At 38.7% G+C, this 22,247-nt stretch overlaps 1 protein-coding gene across 2 annotated transcripts in view; it reads right to left on the bottom strand.

Annotated features, from left to right (window-relative positions):
* The window catches only part of LOC133652579 (adhesion G-protein coupled receptor D1-like), a 105,248-nt gene that overhangs the window by 5,460 nt on the left and 77,541 nt on the right, over positions 1-22,247 (bottom strand). For both annotated transcript variants that reach the window (XM_062051497.1, XM_062051498.1), the window contains exons 15-22: positions 19,275-19,398; positions 11,959-12,062; positions 9,428-9,539; positions 9,201-9,354; positions 4,253-4,319; positions 3,995-4,061; positions 3,780-3,871; positions 3,576-3,702 (exon numbers count right to left, since the gene is read on the bottom strand). In XM_062051497.1, the coding sequence (XP_061907481.1) occupies positions 3,576-3,702; positions 3,780-3,871; positions 3,995-4,061; positions 4,253-4,319; positions 9,201-9,354; positions 9,428-9,539; positions 11,959-12,062; positions 19,275-19,398 (847 nt within the window). The remainder of the gene's footprint in view (positions 1-3,575; positions 3,703-3,779; positions 3,872-3,994; positions 4,062-4,252; positions 4,320-9,200; positions 9,355-9,427; positions 9,540-11,958; positions 12,063-19,274; positions 19,399-22,247) is intronic.

The following is a 22,247-nucleotide window of genomic DNA, read 5'->3' as shown; positions in this document are numbered from 1 at the left end:
CCACTCTAAATGTGCAGTTTTATCAAACAGCACAAAGCCACCGATGTCGTAAATTCGCATGCTGACTGCAGGAGTGTCCACCAGAGCTTTTGCCCGTGAATTGAATGTTCAATATTTCTACCATAAATCGTTTCCAAAAACGTTTCAGACAATTTGGCAGTACATCCAACCGGCCTCACAACCGCAGACGACGTGTAACCACACCAGCCCAGGACCTTCACATCCAGCAGGTGCACCTCCATGATCGTCTAAGACCAGCCACCCGGACAGCTGCTGCAACAATTGGTTTGTATAACCAAATAACTTCTGCAAAAACTGTGACAAACCATCTCAGGGAAGCTCATCTGCTTGCTCATCATACTCATCGGGATCTTGACCTGACTGCAGTTTGTAACCGACTTGAGTGGGCAAATGCTCACATTCGATGGCGCCTGGCCGATGGAGAGGTGTTCTCTTCACGGATGAATCCCGGTTTTCACTGTGTAGGGCAGATGGCAGACAGCGTGTGTGGAAGAGTGGTTTGCTGATGTCAATGTTGTGAATCGAGTGACCCATGGTGGGGGTGGGGTTATGGTATGGGCAGGCGTATGTTATGGACAATGAACGCAAGTGCATTTTATTGATGGCATTTGGAATGCACAGAGATACTATGACGAGATCCTGAGGCCCATTGTTGTGCCATTCACCTGAGACCATCACCTCATCCCAGTTCTTGCATGACCAGCATACGGACGTGTCACCCATTGAGCATGTTTAAGATGCTGGGGATCGGCGTATACGACAGCGTGTTCCAGTTCCTACCAAAATCCAGCAACTTCGCACAAACATTGAAAAGAAGTGGACCAACACTCCACAGGCCAAAATCAACAACCTGATTGACTCGATGGAAAGGAGATGTGTTACGCTGCATGAGGCAAATGGTGGTCACACCAGATACTGACTGCTTTTCTGACCCCACAGGCCCCCAATAAAGCAAAACTGCACATTTCAGAGTGGCCTTTTATTGTGGGCAGACTAAGGCACACCCGTGCAATAATCATGCTGTTAAATCAGCATCTTGATATGCCACACCTGTGAGGTGGGATGGATTATCTTGGCAAAGAAGAAATGCTCACTAACACAGATTTGTGAACAACATTTGAGAGGACTAAGTCTTGGGAAAAATGGGAGCAAAAACAAGTGTTGCGTTTAGATTTTTGTTCAGTATACTCGTTGACGCTCTCACAACAAAATATCCGTACAAAGTCCTGTGAAACACTAAAAACGGGTCTGCTACCCCCACCAGTTTAAGAATCACTGTCTTAAAGGGGAACTGCACTTTTTTTGAAATTTTGCCCATCATTCACAATCATTATGAAAGACATGACAGTTGTATTTTTTTTTAATGCATTCTAACTCGTAAATAAAAGTCTGCTTACAGCGGAGCCAATGGGAGATCCTCTACACCGCCAATAAACATCCAAAAAGCGCCAACAATACTCCATTTGCATTTCGTGACTTAAATATTAACCAAATATGAGTGATAGTGTTATCATAAGCGCTAACGCAGACAAACTATTCACAGCGGCAACGTGATCACTAGCTTGTGTGCCAATGTTGACATGATCGACTGATGAGCTGCTTCCTCGTTTCCTTGCTCGTCAAAAACTTTATTGTAGATCATAAATTATGGCTCTCATCTGGATAGTAGAAGGACGAGGACGCATTCCGACAAGTTGGTACACTTTGACAGCCAATTTAAAAAAAGACGCTTGGTTCACCCCCTTTTTCTTCGCGAGGATTATGAGACATCTTTAATCTAAATGGGAATATACACTATATTGCCAAAAGTATTTGGCCACCCATCCAAATAATGAGTATCAGGAGTCCTAATCACTTGGCCCGGTGTATAAAATCAAGCACTTAGGCATGGAGACTGTTTCTACAAACATTTGTGAAAGAATGGGCCTCTCTCAGTGATTTCCAGCGTGGAACTGTATAAGATGCAACCTGTGCAACAAATTCAGTCGTGAAATTTCCTCACTCCTAAATATTCCAAAGTCAACTTTATTATAAGAAAAGTGAAGAGTTTGGGAACAACAGCAAGTCAGCCACCAAGTGGTAGGCCACGTAAACTGACAGAGAGGGGTCAGCGGATGCTGAAGCGCATAGTGCAAAGACTTTCTGCACTGTCAGTTGCTACAGAGCTCCAAACTTCATGTGACCTTCCAATTGGCCCACGTACAGTACGCAGAGAGCTTAATAGAATGGGTTTCCATGGCCGAGCAACTGCATCTAAGCCATACATCACCAAGCCCAATGCAAAGCGTCGGATGTAGTGGTGTAAAGCACGTCGCCACTGGACTGGAATCAGGCTTTTCTATCTGGCAATCTGATGGACGAGTCTGGGTTTGGAGGTTGCCAGGAGAACGCTACATTTCGGACCGCATTGTGCCGAGTGTGAAATTTGGTGGAGGAGGACTTATGGTGTGGGGTTGGTTTTTCAGGAGTTGGGCTTGGCCCCCTTAGTTCCAGTGAAAGGAACTTTGAATGCTCCAGGATACCAAAACATTTTGGACAATTCCATGGGATGGCACTTCAAGTTCATATGTGAGTAAAGGCAGGTGGACAAATACTTTTGGCAATATAGTGTATCAACATCGTAGCAGTCGGCATCCAGCAGACCATGTACAGTAAGTGATGTTTTATTATGTTTGTTGGCTTTCAGGAAGTCTGCATTGAGTAGTAATCAGCGATGTAGTTGAACGTTTTTGAAATTAATGCGCCGCCTATGCTTAAAATGATCAAAATACGCACGGTATTTTTCGGACTATAAGTCGCAGTTTTTTTCATAGTTTGGCCGGGGGTGCGACTTATACTCAGGAGCGACTTATGTGTGAAATTATTAACACATTACCGTAAAATATCAAATAATATTATTTAGCTCATTCACGTAAGAGACTAGACGTATAAGATTTCATGGGATTTAGCGATTAGGAGTGACAGATTGTTTGGTAAACGTATAGCATGTTCTATATGTTATAGTTATTTGAATGACTCTTACCATAATATGTTACGTTAACATACCAGGCATGTTCTCAGTTGGTTATTTATGCCTCATATAACGTACACTTATTCAGCCTGTTGTTCACTATTCTTTATTTATTTTAAATTGCCTTTCAAATGTCTATTCTTGGTGTTGGGTTTTATCAAATAAATTTCCCCCAAAAATGCGACTTATATATGTTTTTTTCCTTCTTTATTATGCATTTTCGGCCGGTGCGACTTATACTCCGGAGCGACTTATACTCCAAAAAATACGGTAAATATATTTTTTTTAATTATAAATGTGCCCGTTACTACATTACATATATACTTACATTATGTATATAAAACCCTAATGGAGGTGTTTGGATGTTTTTTTAAGGACTTTATCGGCAAAATAGAGCGGCTCCCATAGGCTCCATTGTAAGCAAACCTTTGATGGCATTTATTTACTATTTAGAATGCATTAAAAAAATGACATCCGTCGTCATATCTTTCAAAATGGTTGTGAACGATAGGCAAAATGTTCCCTTTAAGGTACTGTATCTTACCTGCAAAGAGTTAAAGACTGCAAAGATATAAAGGAATGGCAGGGAGTGTGTGTTGACAGCTAAAACGCCAAAGATCCAGGAAATGCCGAGTATGGGCAGGAGCACTGCTACAGCCTTTGCAGTGAGCCTGAAGAGTTAAACCACATTTACAGAATCAGTACTAAATAGTTGACTATTGTTAATAAAAAGGGAAAACAGACTCACTTGACTGCATTGGCATCCCCATGAACTTTGTAATTCTCTCCGCTGATACGAGAAATGATTCTGGTCACCGATATCAAAATGCCAATGTTTACCTGGTGATCAGAAAGGAAACTTGAAAAACGACATCTGGTTTCAGCTGAAAATGAAATCAAGCGTTGAGGTATTAAAGTGCAAGAAAATGAGGAATGTAAATAGAAAACATGTAACTTTCTGACCACAATGACACACAGAGCTGGAGCCACAAATGCCCAAATGGCGCCATTCTTCAAGGACAGCCAGCAGCTGACAACACAGACATGATATGTTAATTATTATTTTAGTGCGTTCCAGTGGAAAACAATAGACCGCTTCCACTCTAATAGCCTTCCATAGGTGATGATGCAATGCTACTATAAACTGGAATGGAGTACATTTTGATGAAGAACACATTCTCGGTCATTTATTTTTCCGTCCAACAAGCAGATTACACATACTTGTCAACCGCGCCGTAACTGTCCAAAGCTGATGTCATGGACACCACGCAGATCACCAGGGGAGAGCCTGATTCAAAAATACAAATAAATATACTGTTGCAAAATCATCAGGGAAAAAAAAAACATTCTTTAACTGGAATATAGTGAAAAAGAAAAAATACATTTTTCACATTTTCAACACTGACCAAAAATAAAACTTGCATTGATTTCAACACATAATCAAACTGCTCTTTAAGTACAACATAAGAAGGCAAGTGTGCATTTGCCAAGGAACTATTTCCAGATGCTGATAATTCACTTTTTCGGTGCTGAGAAACACATTAAGTCACGGTAGATGACACGAAAAGTGCAAAATCTATACTGAGGGTCAGCAACCCGCGTCTCTAGAGCCACAAGCGGCTCTTTAGCGGCGCCCTGGTGGCTCCATGGAGCTTTTTCAAAAAATGTATGGAAATGGAAAAAAAATTGGGGGAAAAATATATGTTGTGTTGTAATATGGTTTCTGTAGGAGGACAAACACGACACAAACCTTCCTAATTGTTAGAAAGCCCACTGTTTAATATGTTTGTGTTTATGCTTCACTGATGAGATTATTTGGCCAGCAGCGTTTTGTCCTACTAATTTCAGCGGCCCTTGAACTCACCGTTGTGTGGACTGTGACTCAACAGTTTGTTTACATGTATAACTTTCTCCGACGCTGCCACAGAAAGACGTGTTTTACGCCACTCCTTCTTTGTCTCATTTTGTCCACCAAACGTTTTTTGCTGTGCGTGAATGCACAAAGGTGAGCTTTGTTGATGTTATTGACTTGTCGGAGGGCTAATCAGGCATATTTGGTCACTGCATGACTGCAAGCTAATCAATGCTAATATGCTATTTAGACTAGCTGTATGTACATATTGCATCATTATGCCTCATTTGTAGGTATATTTGAGCTCATTTAATTTCCTTTACTTATGTCCTCTGTGTATTTAATTTAATTTTCCATGTTTCATGACACATTATCTGTATGTAATATTGGCTGCATCTCTGATAGTTGTTAGTGTGCCATGTTGTTCCAGACCACAGCAAACGTTACCCAGCTTGCAAAGATTGTAATACGTCCACTAGAAGAAGACAGCCTGACGTTTCCTTTAACTTTGACACACACATATATACCTTAGGCCATTCTAAGAAAGGTCATTTCCAGGAGTTATCTCACCCTCTGAGAAGTTTTACTAATGTTTTCCAATGTTGTAAAAATGTGTAGAATAAATATTACATTTCCACATTTCTGTCAACGAAGATATGCGTCAGCCTGCAACACATAGTAATTTTGATAGTAGGCTGATATAGCTACGGACTTTCGGACTATAATGTGCAGTAATGTTATATGTGTATATGTATATATATGCATATGTATGGGTATGTGCATGTGTGTGGATATATACATATATATAGATACATATCTTCTTTTTTATCTTTTTTTACTATTTATATTACTAAATTATTGTGTATGCACCTTAGGGGATCTGCTCCAATTTCGTTGTTCTTTGAACCTGTTCACTGTAATAATGACAATAAATCTCTATTCTATAATAGACACTTACATCATGTGTTGTCTTCATTATAACACTTATATAAGACTTTTAAAGTCATTTTGATAGTAGGCTAATATAGCTAATTAGCCACTTATATCATGTGTTGTCTTCATTATAACACTTATATAAGACTTTTAAAGTCATTTTGATAGTAGGCTAATATAGCTAATTAGCCACTTACATCATGTGTTGTCTTCATTATAACACTTATATAAGACTTTTAAAGTCATTTTGATAGTAGGCTAATATAGCTAATTAGCCACTTACATCATGTGTTGCCATCATTATAACACTTATATAAGTCTTTAGATTTTTTGCGGCTCCAGACCGATTACTTTTTTTGTATTTGTGGTCCAATATGGCTCTTTCAACATTTTGGGTTGCCGACACCTGATCTGTACAATCAGATCACTGTGTCACTATTGGATGTTATGTCACAGTTGATATTGCCCAACATTGTACTGTACGTTGGTACTCATTGTCAAGCTCAAAGGTTCCTTGTACAGTGAGAGTGAGATAAACACTCTGCAGCCTCAATCAAAGATCCTTGTTATTTACTTGGAACGTTTACAGTGGGCATACATACAGTATGTCCCTCTCAAACCACTATAATTTACATTTCGACCACAAAAAACGACTTAAGGAAGTTGTAAAAAAAAGGGATAATTTTGCCACTAATGGGTTCCGCATGTGGAGGAATGGTATACAAATATCCAATAGTCCTTTTAGTTCCTCTAAGATTCAAGGCAAGGCAATTGGATTGGAATTTAACGCAGATGTAGTTATTTCCCTTTTTTACGAATAATGTTTGACCAGAGAGGTATAAAACAAAGAAGGACAAAGGGTCATATGTGCTTTAGAGTGTAGCTAGTAACTGATGGGGCCCTTCCACTGGAAGAGGAATACAGTAGATCCTTCCCCATTCGTGGCTTGGCATTTATTTGACCTCGTGAGAGCAGAAAAAGCAAGCGCAGTATAAAAAGTAGCGTAGCATGAGCTACAAGCGCCCCCGTTTAACTCGCGGAAAAAGTGCAGAACTGCCTACAAGTCTGTAAATGGTGGAAATCGGTAAAAAAAATGTTTATTCATGATCAATAATGTTAATCCTGATTTTGTCATTGTGTTGATTAAGGGTGATGGGTGTTGATTAAGGGTGATGGGTCAAATGCAGAGAATAATTTTGCCACACCTAGTGTGTGTGTGAGACAATCATTGGTACTTAAACTTTAAATTTAACTTTAATGAATATGATTACAACATTTAAGTATTATATTTGTTCAATTACTCTAAGTGTGTTTTTTTTTGTGGACATATACCCCAATAATATCTTGCCGTGGCCTTGATACAGTGATAATATCATATCGTGAGATTCTGACACCGTTACATCCCTTATAACCATCTATTAATAGTAAATTAGCAAGTATATTAATAATAGCTTTGAAAAAATAATAAGTAATACATGGAAATGATGCAATATGTTACCGCATACGTCAGCAGCCAAATTAGGGGGATTTGTATACCGTTTTGAATTGCTTTTAAGATTCATAATTATTTATATGCCAAATAATATATTGTGATGTATATCGTCGTTGCAAGAAGCTTTGATATATATCACAATATAGATTAAAGGCCACATCACCCATCCCCAAGTAGGGATGCATGATAATTATTGGACCAATACCTCGATATAAGGAATTATGACGTCACTCCGATAATCTGATAAAAATAAAAAAAATAGCTCAGATAACCGATTAAAGAAATCAAAACTTTCCAATGAGACGAATTTACCCATGCTGTGCTGTAGGTGGGTTAGGGTGAACAAATCAAGTGCTCCTACCTTGTAGGAGGTTCCAAACTTCCCCTAAGATCACTACATTCAAATCTACTCTTAAAAAATAATGAATAAATATTAAATAAAAAATAATAAATAAGTTATCTGTTTTGAGAAGCAGGACGTTATATTGAAGAACAAAATATTGTGCATCCCTCGATGCAATCAATGAAACATGCCACCATCGTTATCGATCGATCAAAACATGTGGAAAAGTAAGCCAACAGTGTTATCAATTGATGCGAAGACGCCGATCGTGGTTTTGAAAAGCCAACACAGGACTGAGGATGTTGTTATTATTCAGCTTTCTTGAGGTGGGAAACATGTTTGTGGAAATAGGACAAACTAACCAACTTAGTCAGTAAATAATAACTACTTTGAAAGTAAATAACTCCTCTAGCTACTATTTCACTACATTTATCTTTGTTGTGTACACAGCTTTTTGATTTAAACATATAATATTTGCGTTTTAATGTATAAGAATGGTTATTTACACTCATTAGATATTTTTACACACAAAAAGAGCCACCATTTTCCCTACTCTGATCCTAGGTTATGGGATAATTATCAGCACGACGTGTGTTACTATGTCACAATGAAAAGAAAAAGTACAGTCCATTCAACTTTAAGGTAAGACAGAAAGTACCGTATTTTTCAGACTATAAGTCGCTCCGGAGTATAAGTCGCATCGGCCGAAAATGCATAATAAAGAAGGAAAAAACCATATATAAGTCGCACTGGAGTATAAGTCGCATTTTTGGGGGAAATTTATTTGATAAAACCCAACACCAAGAATAGACATTTGAAAGGCAATTTAAAATAAATAAAGAATAGTGAACAACAGGCTTTTGTACGTTATATGAGGCATAAATAACCAACTGAGAACGTGCCTGGTATGTTAACGTAACATATTATGGTAAGTCATTCAAATAACTATAATATATAGAACATGCTATACGTTTACCAAACAATCTGTCACTCCTAATCGCTAAATCCCATGAAATCTTATACGTCTAGTCTCTTACGTGAATGAGCTAGATAATATTATTTGATATTTTACGGTAATGTGTTAATAATTTCACACATAAGTTGCTCCTGAGTATAAGTCGCACCCCCGGCCAAACTATGAAAAAAACTGCGACTTATAGTCCGAAAAATACGGTAAACCTAAAAGTACTAAATTCTAAAAACTACACAGAAAGTGGTTTAAATGGGGAAACGATGCTTTAGCAACAAATCCAGCAGTGGACGCCCTCTCACAAGTCCATCCACTCAACATTTTCCAGCTGGAAGATGCTTTAAAAATTGTGATGTTGTGTAACTCCAGTTTTAATAGGTACAAAACGTCATACGTCATGTGTAAAACTGAATTTTAAATGGGTTTAACGACTGTGAGAGGCATATTATTGGGTACAGAATATCAAAAGTTGGCATTTTTTTGTGCTTTTTATTGGTGCTGGGCGTACCGGAAAGGTAAACCCCGCAAATTATTGTATAGGCAAAAAATAATATAGCACCCACTTCTGGGTACACTTACCCCAACCGATGCCATAATAGTAGATGTGTTTGCTGCCCTCCGAGCCAAACACCTTGACCACCATGCTGTAGAGGTGAAGACCCTCCACGAGCATCCAGGCGAATGCGCTCAGAAAGAAGAAGTGAAGCAGGACAGCCATGATCTTGCAAGGCAGCTGGCACAGGGGATAGAAGCACCGGTCAAAATCGTTATCGTTGTCGTTGCTATCACCCTCGTGATGTAATCACCGTGCCCGGGTCGAAGCTGGCGCTAATGAGCAGCAGGATCTCAGCCACCAGGATGGCAAAAGACAAGTTGGCATGGATGTGGTAGCGCTGGTTGCGGATGGTACTAACAGACCTGCAGAACAACACGGAATAACATCATGCATGTTTGCATTTATGGGATACACTGTAGCACTGAACGTGTAGTACTATAAACATAATAGTACACCATTTGTTATTACGTCTGCTCTTCATGTTATATTGCTTGCACAATTGACCTTGATTGTTCAAAACATTCACTTGCTTCCGGAATTGACTGTGCAATTGCGTCACATGTGCATAGTTGTTTATCTTGTAAGGGAACAGGAGTAACAAATGAAATGTACACCTCACAAACAGCAATAAATGTGTTATTTATCATAAGCCAGTGGTACGGGTAAAGAAGTACTGTACATGGAGTATCATGAGTTGTTGTTGCATTGTGTGTAATGTTACAGTGGTCAAAAATATTAAAAAATGTTTGTTCAATAAAACCTATGTCTTGTTTTTAATGGATACTATGGTAGTAACTAGATCCACTCGACGTCCACCACATCTGCGGTGCCCTCCAAGGTTTCTAGTTGTATCCCATTGGGTTGAGTTTTTTCTTGCCCTGATGTGGGATCTGAGCCGAGGATGTCGTTGTGGCTTGTGCAGCCCTTTGAGACGCTTGTGATTTCGGGCTATATAAATAAACTTTGATTGATTGATTGATGTTTTTAATGTTGGTCATTGTGGTGGTACTTGGAGAGCCAAGTGTTTTCTGGGGGGGTATTTAATGAAAAAGGTTTGAGAACCACTGTCATAAGCAAAACAAACAAACAAAAATATTTTAATAAATATAGCAAAATAGAATTGCTATAGTTCAATTATAAATATAATATATTTAAAATATTTCAAAAGTGCACCTGATAGAATTAATTGTAGTACTAAATGCATAACATAACCAGAAATCATGATAATAATTAAAGATACAATTATTTTTTAATTTACTATCCCTAAATATCTAAAAGTATTCATATTCTCTTCATGTCATATTATGCGCCTTCCAGTGCTGTTGTTTTTAGTTATACTTTGTATCCAATCAGAATTCAGCTAGTTTATGTTGCCATGCTGTACGAAATCTGCAAGAGGTCTTCAGAATCAACAATGCGGGCGTCCGAGCACTGTAAGCAATCTGGGACATACAGTTGATAGATAATTACGATAGTTAATCAGATCAAGAGTTGTTGTCAGTAAGGCCTTCTAGCTGGCCTCACGTTGAACGTGACATTTACGCGTCCTGTGATTGGATACTCTTCGGGACAGTTAGCGGATGAATTTGAGAACATAGAGTTGAGAGACAGTTGCGATAGCCAATCAGATCACAAGTTTTTGACAGTAGCCTATCTAAGTAGCCTGATGTTAACGAGACTGTGATTGGATACTCACTTGTCATTCCAAAGTGAGTATCCAATCACAAGTTTCAATTTAGCATGAACCAGGAAGTGTTGCGCCGTAGCCAGACCGGGATAGCAGAGAAGGAGAGCAAAACGTAGATTAGGTGGCAGATATTTATTTGCAAGGCCATTTTCAAGAAGGATATATAAAGAGAAACTACATCTCGTGAGACGATGTCGGCCAACCCCGGAAGCTAGCTCAGCTGTTCTGGCGATGAAATGCTCGCCGTTTCCACTCGAATAAGTCGACGACGAGGTGGCGTCGAATAGGTCCCACTAATTGTGAGCTAAAATATTAATTTTTTTCACTTTTAATATGTTTTTTGCAATTTTAATTTTGACAGTACCACATGAGATATGTTTTAATTGCTGATGCGTTTTAATTGATTTTTAAATGCGCCAGAAAATAACACGTTTTGTACACTGTTGATGTGATGTACCATGAATTGATTTACGTGGACCCCGACTTAAACAAGTTGAAAAACTTATTCGGGTGTTACCATTTAGTGGTCAATTGTACGGAATATGTACTGTACTGTGCAATCTACTAATAAAAGTTTCAATCAATAAATCAAAATTCAATGCCCAGTAGGGCGTAAATGTGTTCCTGCATAGTATTTCTCCTGCAATGGTCATGTGGTGACATCAACTATGGTATTTTGAGAGGTAATCTTTGAAGTCGGACATCACTGAAGGCCTAGGTGGGAAATGACGGCCCGCCACTAACTAAATGTCCCCTGGCATTAAAAAGGAATTCTGATATGGTTAGAATAAGATATACTGTTTAAAAAAAATGCTAAAAAGTAAAGTACTAAAGTAATGCACAATCCTCCGGTAATGATCAAATATTACAATGTTCAACTGAAACATACCGAAAGCTATATACTTCCTTGTCCTGTACTGTATGTACAGTACTGTCAACAACTGACTTCATTGCCAGGTTATATAAGTCATGTGACTCAGCTGATTCAAAGCAGGGTGTTTTTGCTTAACATACAACTAGAGGAATATTTAGAGTTAATAAATAACAACTGATAAAGCGGTCAAAAAAAAAAAAAAATATATATATATACTCACGACAGGACTGCAAAAGTAACAAGAGTGATGGCCAGACAGAAGATGGAAATGGAGCAGCCGACATAGCCAATGGTTGACAGTGCCACCTGATGGCCTGTTGTGAGCTGTGCACATAGACAAACCACAGAAAATGAACGTCAATACTGTATTTCGTTCTTGAGTTAGTTCAGATGGCACAAACAATACTGTTTTTCTGTACTAGCAATATTTCTTTATGTAGTCCCAAAGAGCTTACAACTTTTCGTGTCTTTGAAGCATGTGGTTTTATGACAGTTTCCCATTTGTTTACACAGTCTTTTGCATTGTCGTTGAACTCTGCGAGATCTTTTAAGCTGCACTGGTTGGGTAGCAGAGGACAGACAAGGCAGTGCTGCATCGTGTGGTCCTCTTCTCCGCATTCGCAGGTGGTTGGGCCGGTTTTGTAGCCCCATCTGGCCATAGCAGCTTTTGATTGCCCTGTTCCTGTTCTCAGGCGGTTTAGTGTCTTCCACTGGACCCATGGTGTTTCTGACCCGGGGGGCAGGTCTTCAGAAGGGGGGATTCCCATGTCAATAGGAGGGGGGGTCTTTCTCTAGTCTTTGTGTCCATAGCTGGAGTCTGGTTTGCTTTGTATAATTAAAAAAAAAACCTGTATACTAAAAAAACTATACACATTTCAACTGATTAAAATGGGTATTTTGATGTTACTATGCAATAATGATCATCAGAAATGCTATATTAAAGTACTCAATCCATGGTCCACATTGCTAAAACATTGTACTTCTTCAGTCGTACCCTTGTGCAAATACTTTTATTTTGGAGTCAAGGCTATTTTGAGGGCTTTGGGTTTGATACTCTATTAACCGTCTTCACATGTGCCTTGTCATTACCAAAGTAGAGCAGTCTTAGGCATCCTCAAAAAGGATATGTGGTACATTCCCTTGCAGCTGAAGCATGAGGCAGACCGCAAATTACAGACTGGCTGAGGAGGAAAGAATAGCATCAAATAGACGAGTGCATTTTAAACACAGCAGTGGACCACGGAACGCTTCTCTATTTAAAACATGCCTGCAGATTTGCTTGACCACGCTCCCGTGGCACATGGTTGTTCAACATCCCCCTCCATGCAGGTAATGTAAAGAAAAAAGTGTGTTGAAGAATGACAAAGCAGTACAGTGGCACATATTTGAGAGGGAATGTTTGTGTGTTCGTCCTCTGGAGGGACTGTGGTCTTTGAGGGCTGCACCACTGACCCTTGTAGTGACCCAAAGAACCGCATTCAATCATAGTTTTCGCCAGTCGTTCTGTATAAAACTGGCAGCCAAACCACCACAGTGATTGTGTAAGTCATACATTAGTTGTTACTTATAATAGACCTACTCTAGGGATGTTCAACTAAATTGTTTTGGGGGCCACCGTTCCAAAAAGACCAAAGGCATTCTTCTCCCTTATTACTCTTATTTTGTATATTCTGGAAATCAGGTGTCCTCGACAGTTGACATTTGATTTTGGTCTACACTATATTGCCAAAAGTATTTGGCCACCCATCCAAATGATCAAAATCAGATGTCTTAATCACTTGGCCTGGCTACAGGTGTATAAAATCAAGCATTTAGGCATGGAGACTGTTTCTACAAACATTTGTGAAAGAATGGGCCTCTCTCAGGAACTAGGGGATTTTTAGCGTGGAACTGTCATAGAATGCCACCTGTGCAACTAATCCAGTCCGTGAAATTTCCTCGCTCCTAAATATTCCAAAGTCAACTGTCGGCTTTATTATAAGAAAATGGAAGAGTTTGGGAACAACAGCAACTCAGCCACGAAGTGGTAGGCCACGTAAACTGAGGATTATGAAACATCCTTAATCTAAATGGGAATATACACTATATTGCCAAAAGTATTTGGCCACCCATCCAAATGATGAGAATCAGGTGTCCTAATCACTTGGCCTGGTGTATAAAATCAACCACTTAGGCATGGAGACTGTTTCTACAAACATTCGTGAAAGAATGGGCCTCTCAGTGATTTCCAGCGTGGAACTGTCATAGGATGCCACCTGTGCAACAAATCCAGTCGTGAAATTTCCTCACTCTTAAATATTCCAAAGTCAACTTTATTATAAGAAAAGTGAAGAGTTGGGGAACAACAGCAAGTCAGCCACCAAGTGGTAGGCCACGTAAACTGACAGAGAGGGGTCACCGGATGCTGGAGCGCATAGTGCAAAGACTTTCTGCACAGTCAGTTGCTACAGAGGTCCAAATTTCATGTGACCTTACAATTAGCCCACGTACAGTACGCAGAGAGCTTCATGGAATGGGTTTCCATGGCCGACCAGCTGCATCTACGCCATACATGACCAAGTCCAATGCAAAGCGTGGGATGCAGTGGTGTAAAGCACGTCGCCACTGGACTCTAGAGCAGTGGAGACCCGGACTCTAGAGCAGTGGAGACGCCTTATCTGGAGTGATGAATCACGCTTTTCCATCTGGCAATCTGATGGACGAGTCTGGGTTTGGAGGTTGCCAGGAGAACGGTACATTTCGGACTGTATTGTGCCGAGTGTGAAATTTGGTGGAGGAGGAATTATGATGTGGGGTTGTTTTTCAGGAGATGGGCTTGGCCCCTTAGTTCCAGTGAAAGTAAACTTTGGATGTTCCAGGATAGGAATGGGATGGCACTTCAAGTTCATATGTGAGTCAAGGCAGGTGGCCAAATACTTTTGGCAATATAGTGTATTTGTTGTGTCGGAGTTAGAGCACAGCCCTGCTGTTTTTAGGGACCTTCTGCAAAAATGTGAGCCTTTTACGAGTTTTTTGAACTGAACTCATGGGCTGGCAGCTGAATAGCCCATATAGAGAGGAATGGAACCTTGAGGAACACCACTCGTATGACTAAAGAAGTTGAATGCATGACTACTGACTCCATCTGAAGTAAACAAGCTACAGCAACACCTTAACGTTGAAAGAGCCATATTGGACCAAAAATACAAAAAACAAATCCGTCTGGAGCCGCAAAAAATGAAAAGCCGTCCGTATATAAGTGTTATAATGAAGGCAACATGACGTAAGTGCCTATATTAGCTATAAAAGCCTACTATCAAAATGACTATGTGTCGAAAGGCTGAAGCAAATCTTCAATGACAGAAATGTTGAAATGTAATATTTATTCTACACATTTTTACAACATTGGAAAACATTCGTAAAACTTCTCAGAAGGTGAGATAACTCCTGGAAATGACTGTCTTAGAATGGCCAAAGGTATAGATGTGTGTGTCCAAGTTAAAGGGAACGGCAGGCTGTCTTCTTCTAATAGATTTATTACAATCTTTGCCAAGCTAGGTAATATTTGCTGTGGTCTGGAACACCATGGCACACAAACAAATCTGAAATGCAGCCAATATGTGCCATGAGACATGCACAACTAAATTATATACAAATAAGATAGAAGTAAAGGATATTAAATGAGCTCAAATATACCTACAAATGAGGCATAATAATGCAGTATGTGCATACAGTTGGTCTAAATAGCATGTTAGCATCAATTAGCTTGCAGTCATGCACTGACCAAATATGTCTGATTAGCACTCCAACAAGTCAATAACATCAAGAAAGCGCACCTTTGTGCATTCACGCACAGCATACAACGTTTGGTGGACAAAATGAGACAAAGAAGAAGTGGAAGATTTTACATGTAAACAAACTGTTGCGTCACAGTCCACACTATGGTGAGTTCAAGAACCACCGAAATTAGTAGGACAAAACGATGTTCACCAAATACTCTCATTAGTGAAGCATAGACACAAACATATTAAACAGTAGGCTTTCTAAAAATTATAAATGATAAATAAATGATAAATGGGTTATACTTGTATAGCGCTTTTCTACCTTCAAGGTACTCAAAGCGCTTTGACACTATTTCCACATTCACCCATTCACACACACATTCACACACTGATGGAGGGAGCTGCCATGCAAGGCGCTACCAGCACCGATCAGGAGCTAGGGTGAAGTGTCTTGCCCAAGGACACAACGGACGTGACTAGGATGGTAGAAGGTGGGGATTGAACCCCAGTAACCAGCAACCCTACGATTGCTGGAAAGGTTTGTGTCATTTTTGTCCTCAAACAAAATGCTCCAGGGAGCCACTAGGGCAGCACTGTGGGTTGCTGACCCCTGCCTTATTTACACAAATCACATTATGGAAAAAATATATAACTGACGAAAAAAAGAAGACTTAAAGGGGTGCCTTGAAGAACGCGTCAGTTATGGGAATCACACGTTTGGACCTCAGTGTTCTATGTTTGCAAGCAAGATTAGCATGTCAATGTGTTTACAGTTTAAAGTTTCCCGGAACAACAAGAGAAATTGAGTGTTATTAGGAATTCATTGCGAAACAATTCATCTCCCAAGTTTTGAACTGAACCCGAGGGCTCGTATGGTGTCAGATTTGGCACCCGGGCTGCTGGTTCAATAGTCCTGACCTACTCTGAACAATGGGCCAGCATTTGGGGATTTTGGATTAGCGTTAAACTGCAATTAACTGAGTAGATGAGTTCAGTTGAGTTTCAGTTTAGGGGGAGCGGTTGGTGTATATTGTAGCGTCCCGGGAGAGTTAGTGCTGCAAGGGGTTCTGGGTATTTGTACTGTTGTGTTTATGTTGTGTTACGGTGCGGATGTTCTCCCGAAATGTGTTTGTCATTCTTGTTTGGTGTGAGTTCACAGTGTGGCGCGCATTTGTAACAGTGTTAAAGTTGTTTATACGCTCACCCTCAGTGTGACCTGTATGGCTGTTGACCAAATATGCCTTGTATTCACTCGTGTGTGCGTGAAAAGCTGTAGATATTACGTGACTGGACCGGCACGGAAAGGCAGTGCCTTTAAGGTTTATTGGCGCTCTGTACTTCTCCCTACGTCCGTGTACACAGCGACGTTTTGAAAAGTCATAAATTTTACTTTTTGAAACCGATACCGATAATTTTGAAACCGATACTGATAATTTCTGATATTACATTTTAATGCATTTATCGGCCGATAATATCGGCAGTCCGATATTATCGGACATCCCTAATTTCATATGATGAGATAAATAAGATGATCAATAAATTCAGAATGTTTACGGACAACACACTTTAGAAGATGTGCACCTCCGAAAAAGTGGAGACAAAATTGGTATAATGTCAATATATTTGTCTTGCTATGGCCTGCAAAGGCGACATGCCAGTGTATCATTATCCTTCAACGTTGCTGCCAGCAAACTGTCTGCTAGTGATTGGCAACTAACGCGGTGCTTACTCAGTCTCTTGTTTCCCGTCCTGGCATCCTGTCATCTGATGTCCGTCAATCAGGACACCGACGTGTCCCTCTTCATTCTGCGGCTTTTGCATAGCAGATAGCAAAACAAACGTACAAAAACGAGGATAACATTTGGATCCAATTAGACCGAACCTGAGCTGATACGTTTTTTTGGGCCATTGATGCACTTGCTATGGTTACATATTATTGCCTTAATAAGGTTGAGATTGCTAATATGCAACAGATTTGGATGAGTGTTGGCTCGCTCGGTTGTGTCATGTTCTACCAGGCACAATCCCGTAGGTCTACTCTTCTTCCAAAGCCTCGCTCTGTGTCCAGAAACACATCATCACCATCGCCTGGTTTTTGTCACTGTCATCACAACATCCAGATTCTGTCATGAGCCTCCATGGCAGTTTTGTGCTTGTGTTGATTTTCCTGTGTTTAGTGTTATTTTCGTTCCAGCGCTATTGATTTCTTGTTTGCACTTCCAGTGTGTTTTCATTTCCTGCAACTCCGTAGCTGACCTGAGCTCTGCCTTCCTCACCTGTCCATAATTGGCAATCAGGACACCCCTCCCTCTGGTTGCCAGACAGGCTGCTTCTTAGACATACTTGCCAACCCTCCCGATTTTCCTGGGAGACTCCCGAATTTCAGTGCCCCTCCTGAAAATCTCCCGGGGCAACCATTCTCCCGATTTCCACCCGGACAACAATATTGGGGGCGTGCCTTAAAGGCACTGCCTTTAGCGTCCTCTCTCACCTGAAAAGGAGACTATTATATATGTCTCCGTTATCCATAGGTTTATCTATAACCCATAAAGTAGGCAGACACGGAGCTATTTCTCAGCGTGTGTTTATTCCAGCCGGCACGTTAATACACTGACACACAACATCCGGATTCCCATCATGCATTGCTTCAAAACTACGGCAAGTAGTAATGTCCAAAAACATAGCAGAGACGAAGCAGAAGAACGGAGAAGAGACATGGCGACGACGAGTAAGAAGAAGAAGTACGCTTGCAAGTTCCAAAATGATTGGAAAAAATAATTTCAGTTCATCCAGGACAGCTGGAAGGGGAAGGGGTATGCTGCCTGCACATTTTGTAGATCAGTCTTCTCCATTAAACACGGTGGCCGAACGGATATATTTTTTACACGGGTAAGTGCGTCGTCTATTTCTTGAATCTCCGGCTCTAAGCTTTGTATGGACTCACTGATCGTTTACAAACTGAGTTCGGAGAGGAAGGGACGCCATAAAGATCGCACCCCACACAGGAAGTGACGTCGGAAAGAACGCGATACAGCCAGCTTCATAATAAAGCGGTTTGGTAACTCGGCGTTAACCACTGGAAATATGGAGGCGAGTCATCCAGACATGCCCGTGTTTCTCCTACTGTCTGTACAGACGCTTGTGGAAATCAGACATGAATACCTTAAGAGAAAGCGATTGCAGCTATTTGGGATACAACACTTCTCAGACGGCAAGAGAACTTTCCAATGTCCGGGTCAGCTGTGATTTTACTTACCGAAAAACTTTGTCTATTTGTCGAAGGAGAGACAACGAGTTGACAATGTTGTTGTTGTTTTTTACAGTTACCTGTAGCGGTAAATAGTATATGTAATTTATTTGTCCTTATTTAGATTTTCTGAACAAATGATGTTATAATGTTCATCAGTCAACTCATTGGTGTTAATTTTGAATCTATCAAGACAAAAAAAAAAAAATTAAAATCAAATTACAGTATGTTATTTATGTAGTTTGATCATTTTCCTCGACTGATGTACTAACATGTGGTTTATTTTGTACATATGTAGCATCATCTACAAAGATACAAAGAATTGCTATTGCGACACATTTGGAACAGCTGTTTCTTTCATTCAAAAATTTCAGGTACATTTTTATACTTAGCAAACTCATCCCGCGGGCCGGATAAAACCTGTTCGCAGGCCAGATCCAGGCCCTCGGGCCGTACGTTTGACACCCCTGCCATACATTGTTCATATAATTTGTTATTGACTAATGATAAAAACATCAAATAACATACCTTCAAAGGGACCACTTGCATTAGGATGGCAAAGTTAGTGAGGTGGTTGCACAAACACACAGAGTACGTCATGTTTCCATCTGAGCGCACGCAACCTTGATTGGACCATACGCCCTCCTTGGAACTGAAAAGTAGAGAGTTGATTGTTATTTTCGTAGAACAATACTATTTTTTTTTACAATTCAGCATGTTTGACTGAAGCTTAAATTTTACACCAGATGCCCTTTCTGACACAACTCTCACATTTGTATCCGGGTATGGGACATACACTGGACATTGCCAATGGCCAGGAATCTAATCCATTTCTTCTGCACATTTGTGATTTAGCAATTTGCAGATTTTTTTATTCATTGATTATAGGTGGGAAGCTTTAGGCACCTTACGAGTCGATTTGATTCCAATTCTCAGGGTGAGGATTCAATTGAAAATTGATTATTGGGGACGGCGTGGTGCGGTTGGGAGAGTGGCCGTGCTAGCAACCTGAGGGTTCCTGGTTCGATCCCCACCTTCTACCAACCAAGTCACGTCCGTCGTGTCCTTGAGCAAGACACTTCCCCCTTGCTCCTGATGGGTCGTGGTTAGGGCCTTGCATGGCAGCTCCCACCATCAGTGTGTGAATGGGTGAATGTGGAAATAGTGTCAAAGCGCTTTGAGTACCTTGAAGGTAGAAAAGCGCTATACAAGTATAACCCATTTACCATTATCAATTCAACATGATTTTCATAGTATATTTTTTGGTACATAAATTAGAATAAAACATTTCAAAACAGGTTACAGGTTTCAAATGATCCTCTCGGCTGCTGACGTACGACTTACAGTATATGCGGTTTTGGTCTAAATCTTCTAAATGTTCTTTTTGAAAATACATTTTTCAAAATCCTAATTACAAAAAAAAAATATATATATATATATATATGTATATATATATATATATATATATATATATATATATATATATATATATATATATATATATATATATATATATATATATATATATATATATATATATGCATATATATATACAGTATATATATGCATATATATATATATATATGAAAATCCTAATTTCAAAAATATACATGTATATATATATATATATATATATATATATATATATATATATATATATATATATATATATATATATATATATACATATATATATATATATCGTAATTTCCGGACTATAAGCCGCACCTGACTATAAGCCGCACCAGCTAAATTTAGGGGAAAATACAGATTGCTCCATACATAAGCCGCAACCGACTATAAGCCGCAGGGTTTTGATGTGTAATTACCGTAGTATATAGGGGTTCCCGCTACCACGGAGGGGATTGTCGGGACAGAGATGACTGTTTGGGAACGCAAAGCGTCCCATTTATTAACAATAAATCTATCAATCATTCAATCAAACTTTCACATCTTTGACATGGCGAACAGCATTCGTGCAGAGTACAAATAATACAACGGTGCAAAGTAATACAAAGTGCTCGCCTGTACGTTATCAAAATAAGCAGCCTACCGGTATATGAAAAGTCAGTCTTTAATCATTGTGTCATCGTCTTCCTCCTGCGTACTAAAACCACCGAAATCTTCTTCGTCGGTGTCGGAGAAGAACAGGCCGTAAATAAGCCGCACCCTTGTATAAGCCGCAGGGACCAGAGCGAGGGGAAAAAGTAGCGGCTTATAGTCCGGAAATTACGGTATATATATATATATATTTAGGTGTGTATATATATATATTTAGGTGTGTATATATATATATATATGTATATATATGCATATATATATATATATATATATATACATATATATATATATATATATATATATATATATATATATATATATATATATATATATACATATATATATATATATATATATATATATATATATATATATATATATATGCATATATATATATTTATATATATATATATATATATATGTATATATATATATATATGTATATATATGCATATATATATATGTATATATATATGTGTGTATATATATATATATATATATATATATATGTATATATATATATATAGGTGTATATATATATATATATATATATATGTATATGTATATGTTTATATATATATGTATATATATATATATATATATACATACATATGTATGTATAGGTGTATATATATATATGTATATGTATATGTTTATATATATATATACATATATATATATACACATACATATACACATATATATATATATATGTATATGTATATATATATATATATATATATATATATATATATACATATATATATATATATATATATATATATATATATATATATATATATATATATATATACATATATATATATATATATATATACATATACAGTATATATATATATGTATATGTACTGTATATGTATTATATATGTATATATATATATATATATATATATATATATATATATATATATATATATATATATATATATATATATATATATATTTCTAAAATAATCTGAACATCAAAGTGGCCCCTCCCTGCATCCTTTGATTTTTCAGTACACCCCTTGCCTGACATGAAAGGTTTCTACCACGCTTGGAGAACTCATGGAGTTGTGAGAGCCAGAACTATCGTCTTTCACGAGGGAGAATAGGAATCTTATTAAAACTTCTCCTCGATGAAACACGCTGTACTCTCTAAAGCATGCTGTGGTTTCACATTCACTGTGGCGCAGCCATATCCAAGTGGTTACGAATGTAGCATGTGACCATTAGGGTGACGGTTTGATATTCACAGCTAACTCCCCAAACTGGAAAACTGCCCACCAAGCCAGTGCGTCATTAACGCTAGGGGCTTATGGTGCTGCTTGAAAGCAAGGAGGAAAAGTGTAATGCCTGTAAAATGCACATACATGACACTTTCTCTGCGTGATGGACTACAGTTAATCAAGTCTTCTCAGAATATCAAACAACATTTAA

This window comes from Entelurus aequoreus, linkage group LG06, assembly GCF_033978785.1.
Source record: "Entelurus aequoreus isolate RoL-2023_Sb linkage group LG06, RoL_Eaeq_v1.1, whole genome shotgun sequence".
Classification (NCBI taxonomy): Eukaryota; Metazoa; Chordata; class Actinopteri; order Syngnathiformes; family Syngnathidae; genus Entelurus; species Entelurus aequoreus.
This window is presented reverse-complemented; position numbering and strand designations above follow the sequence as displayed.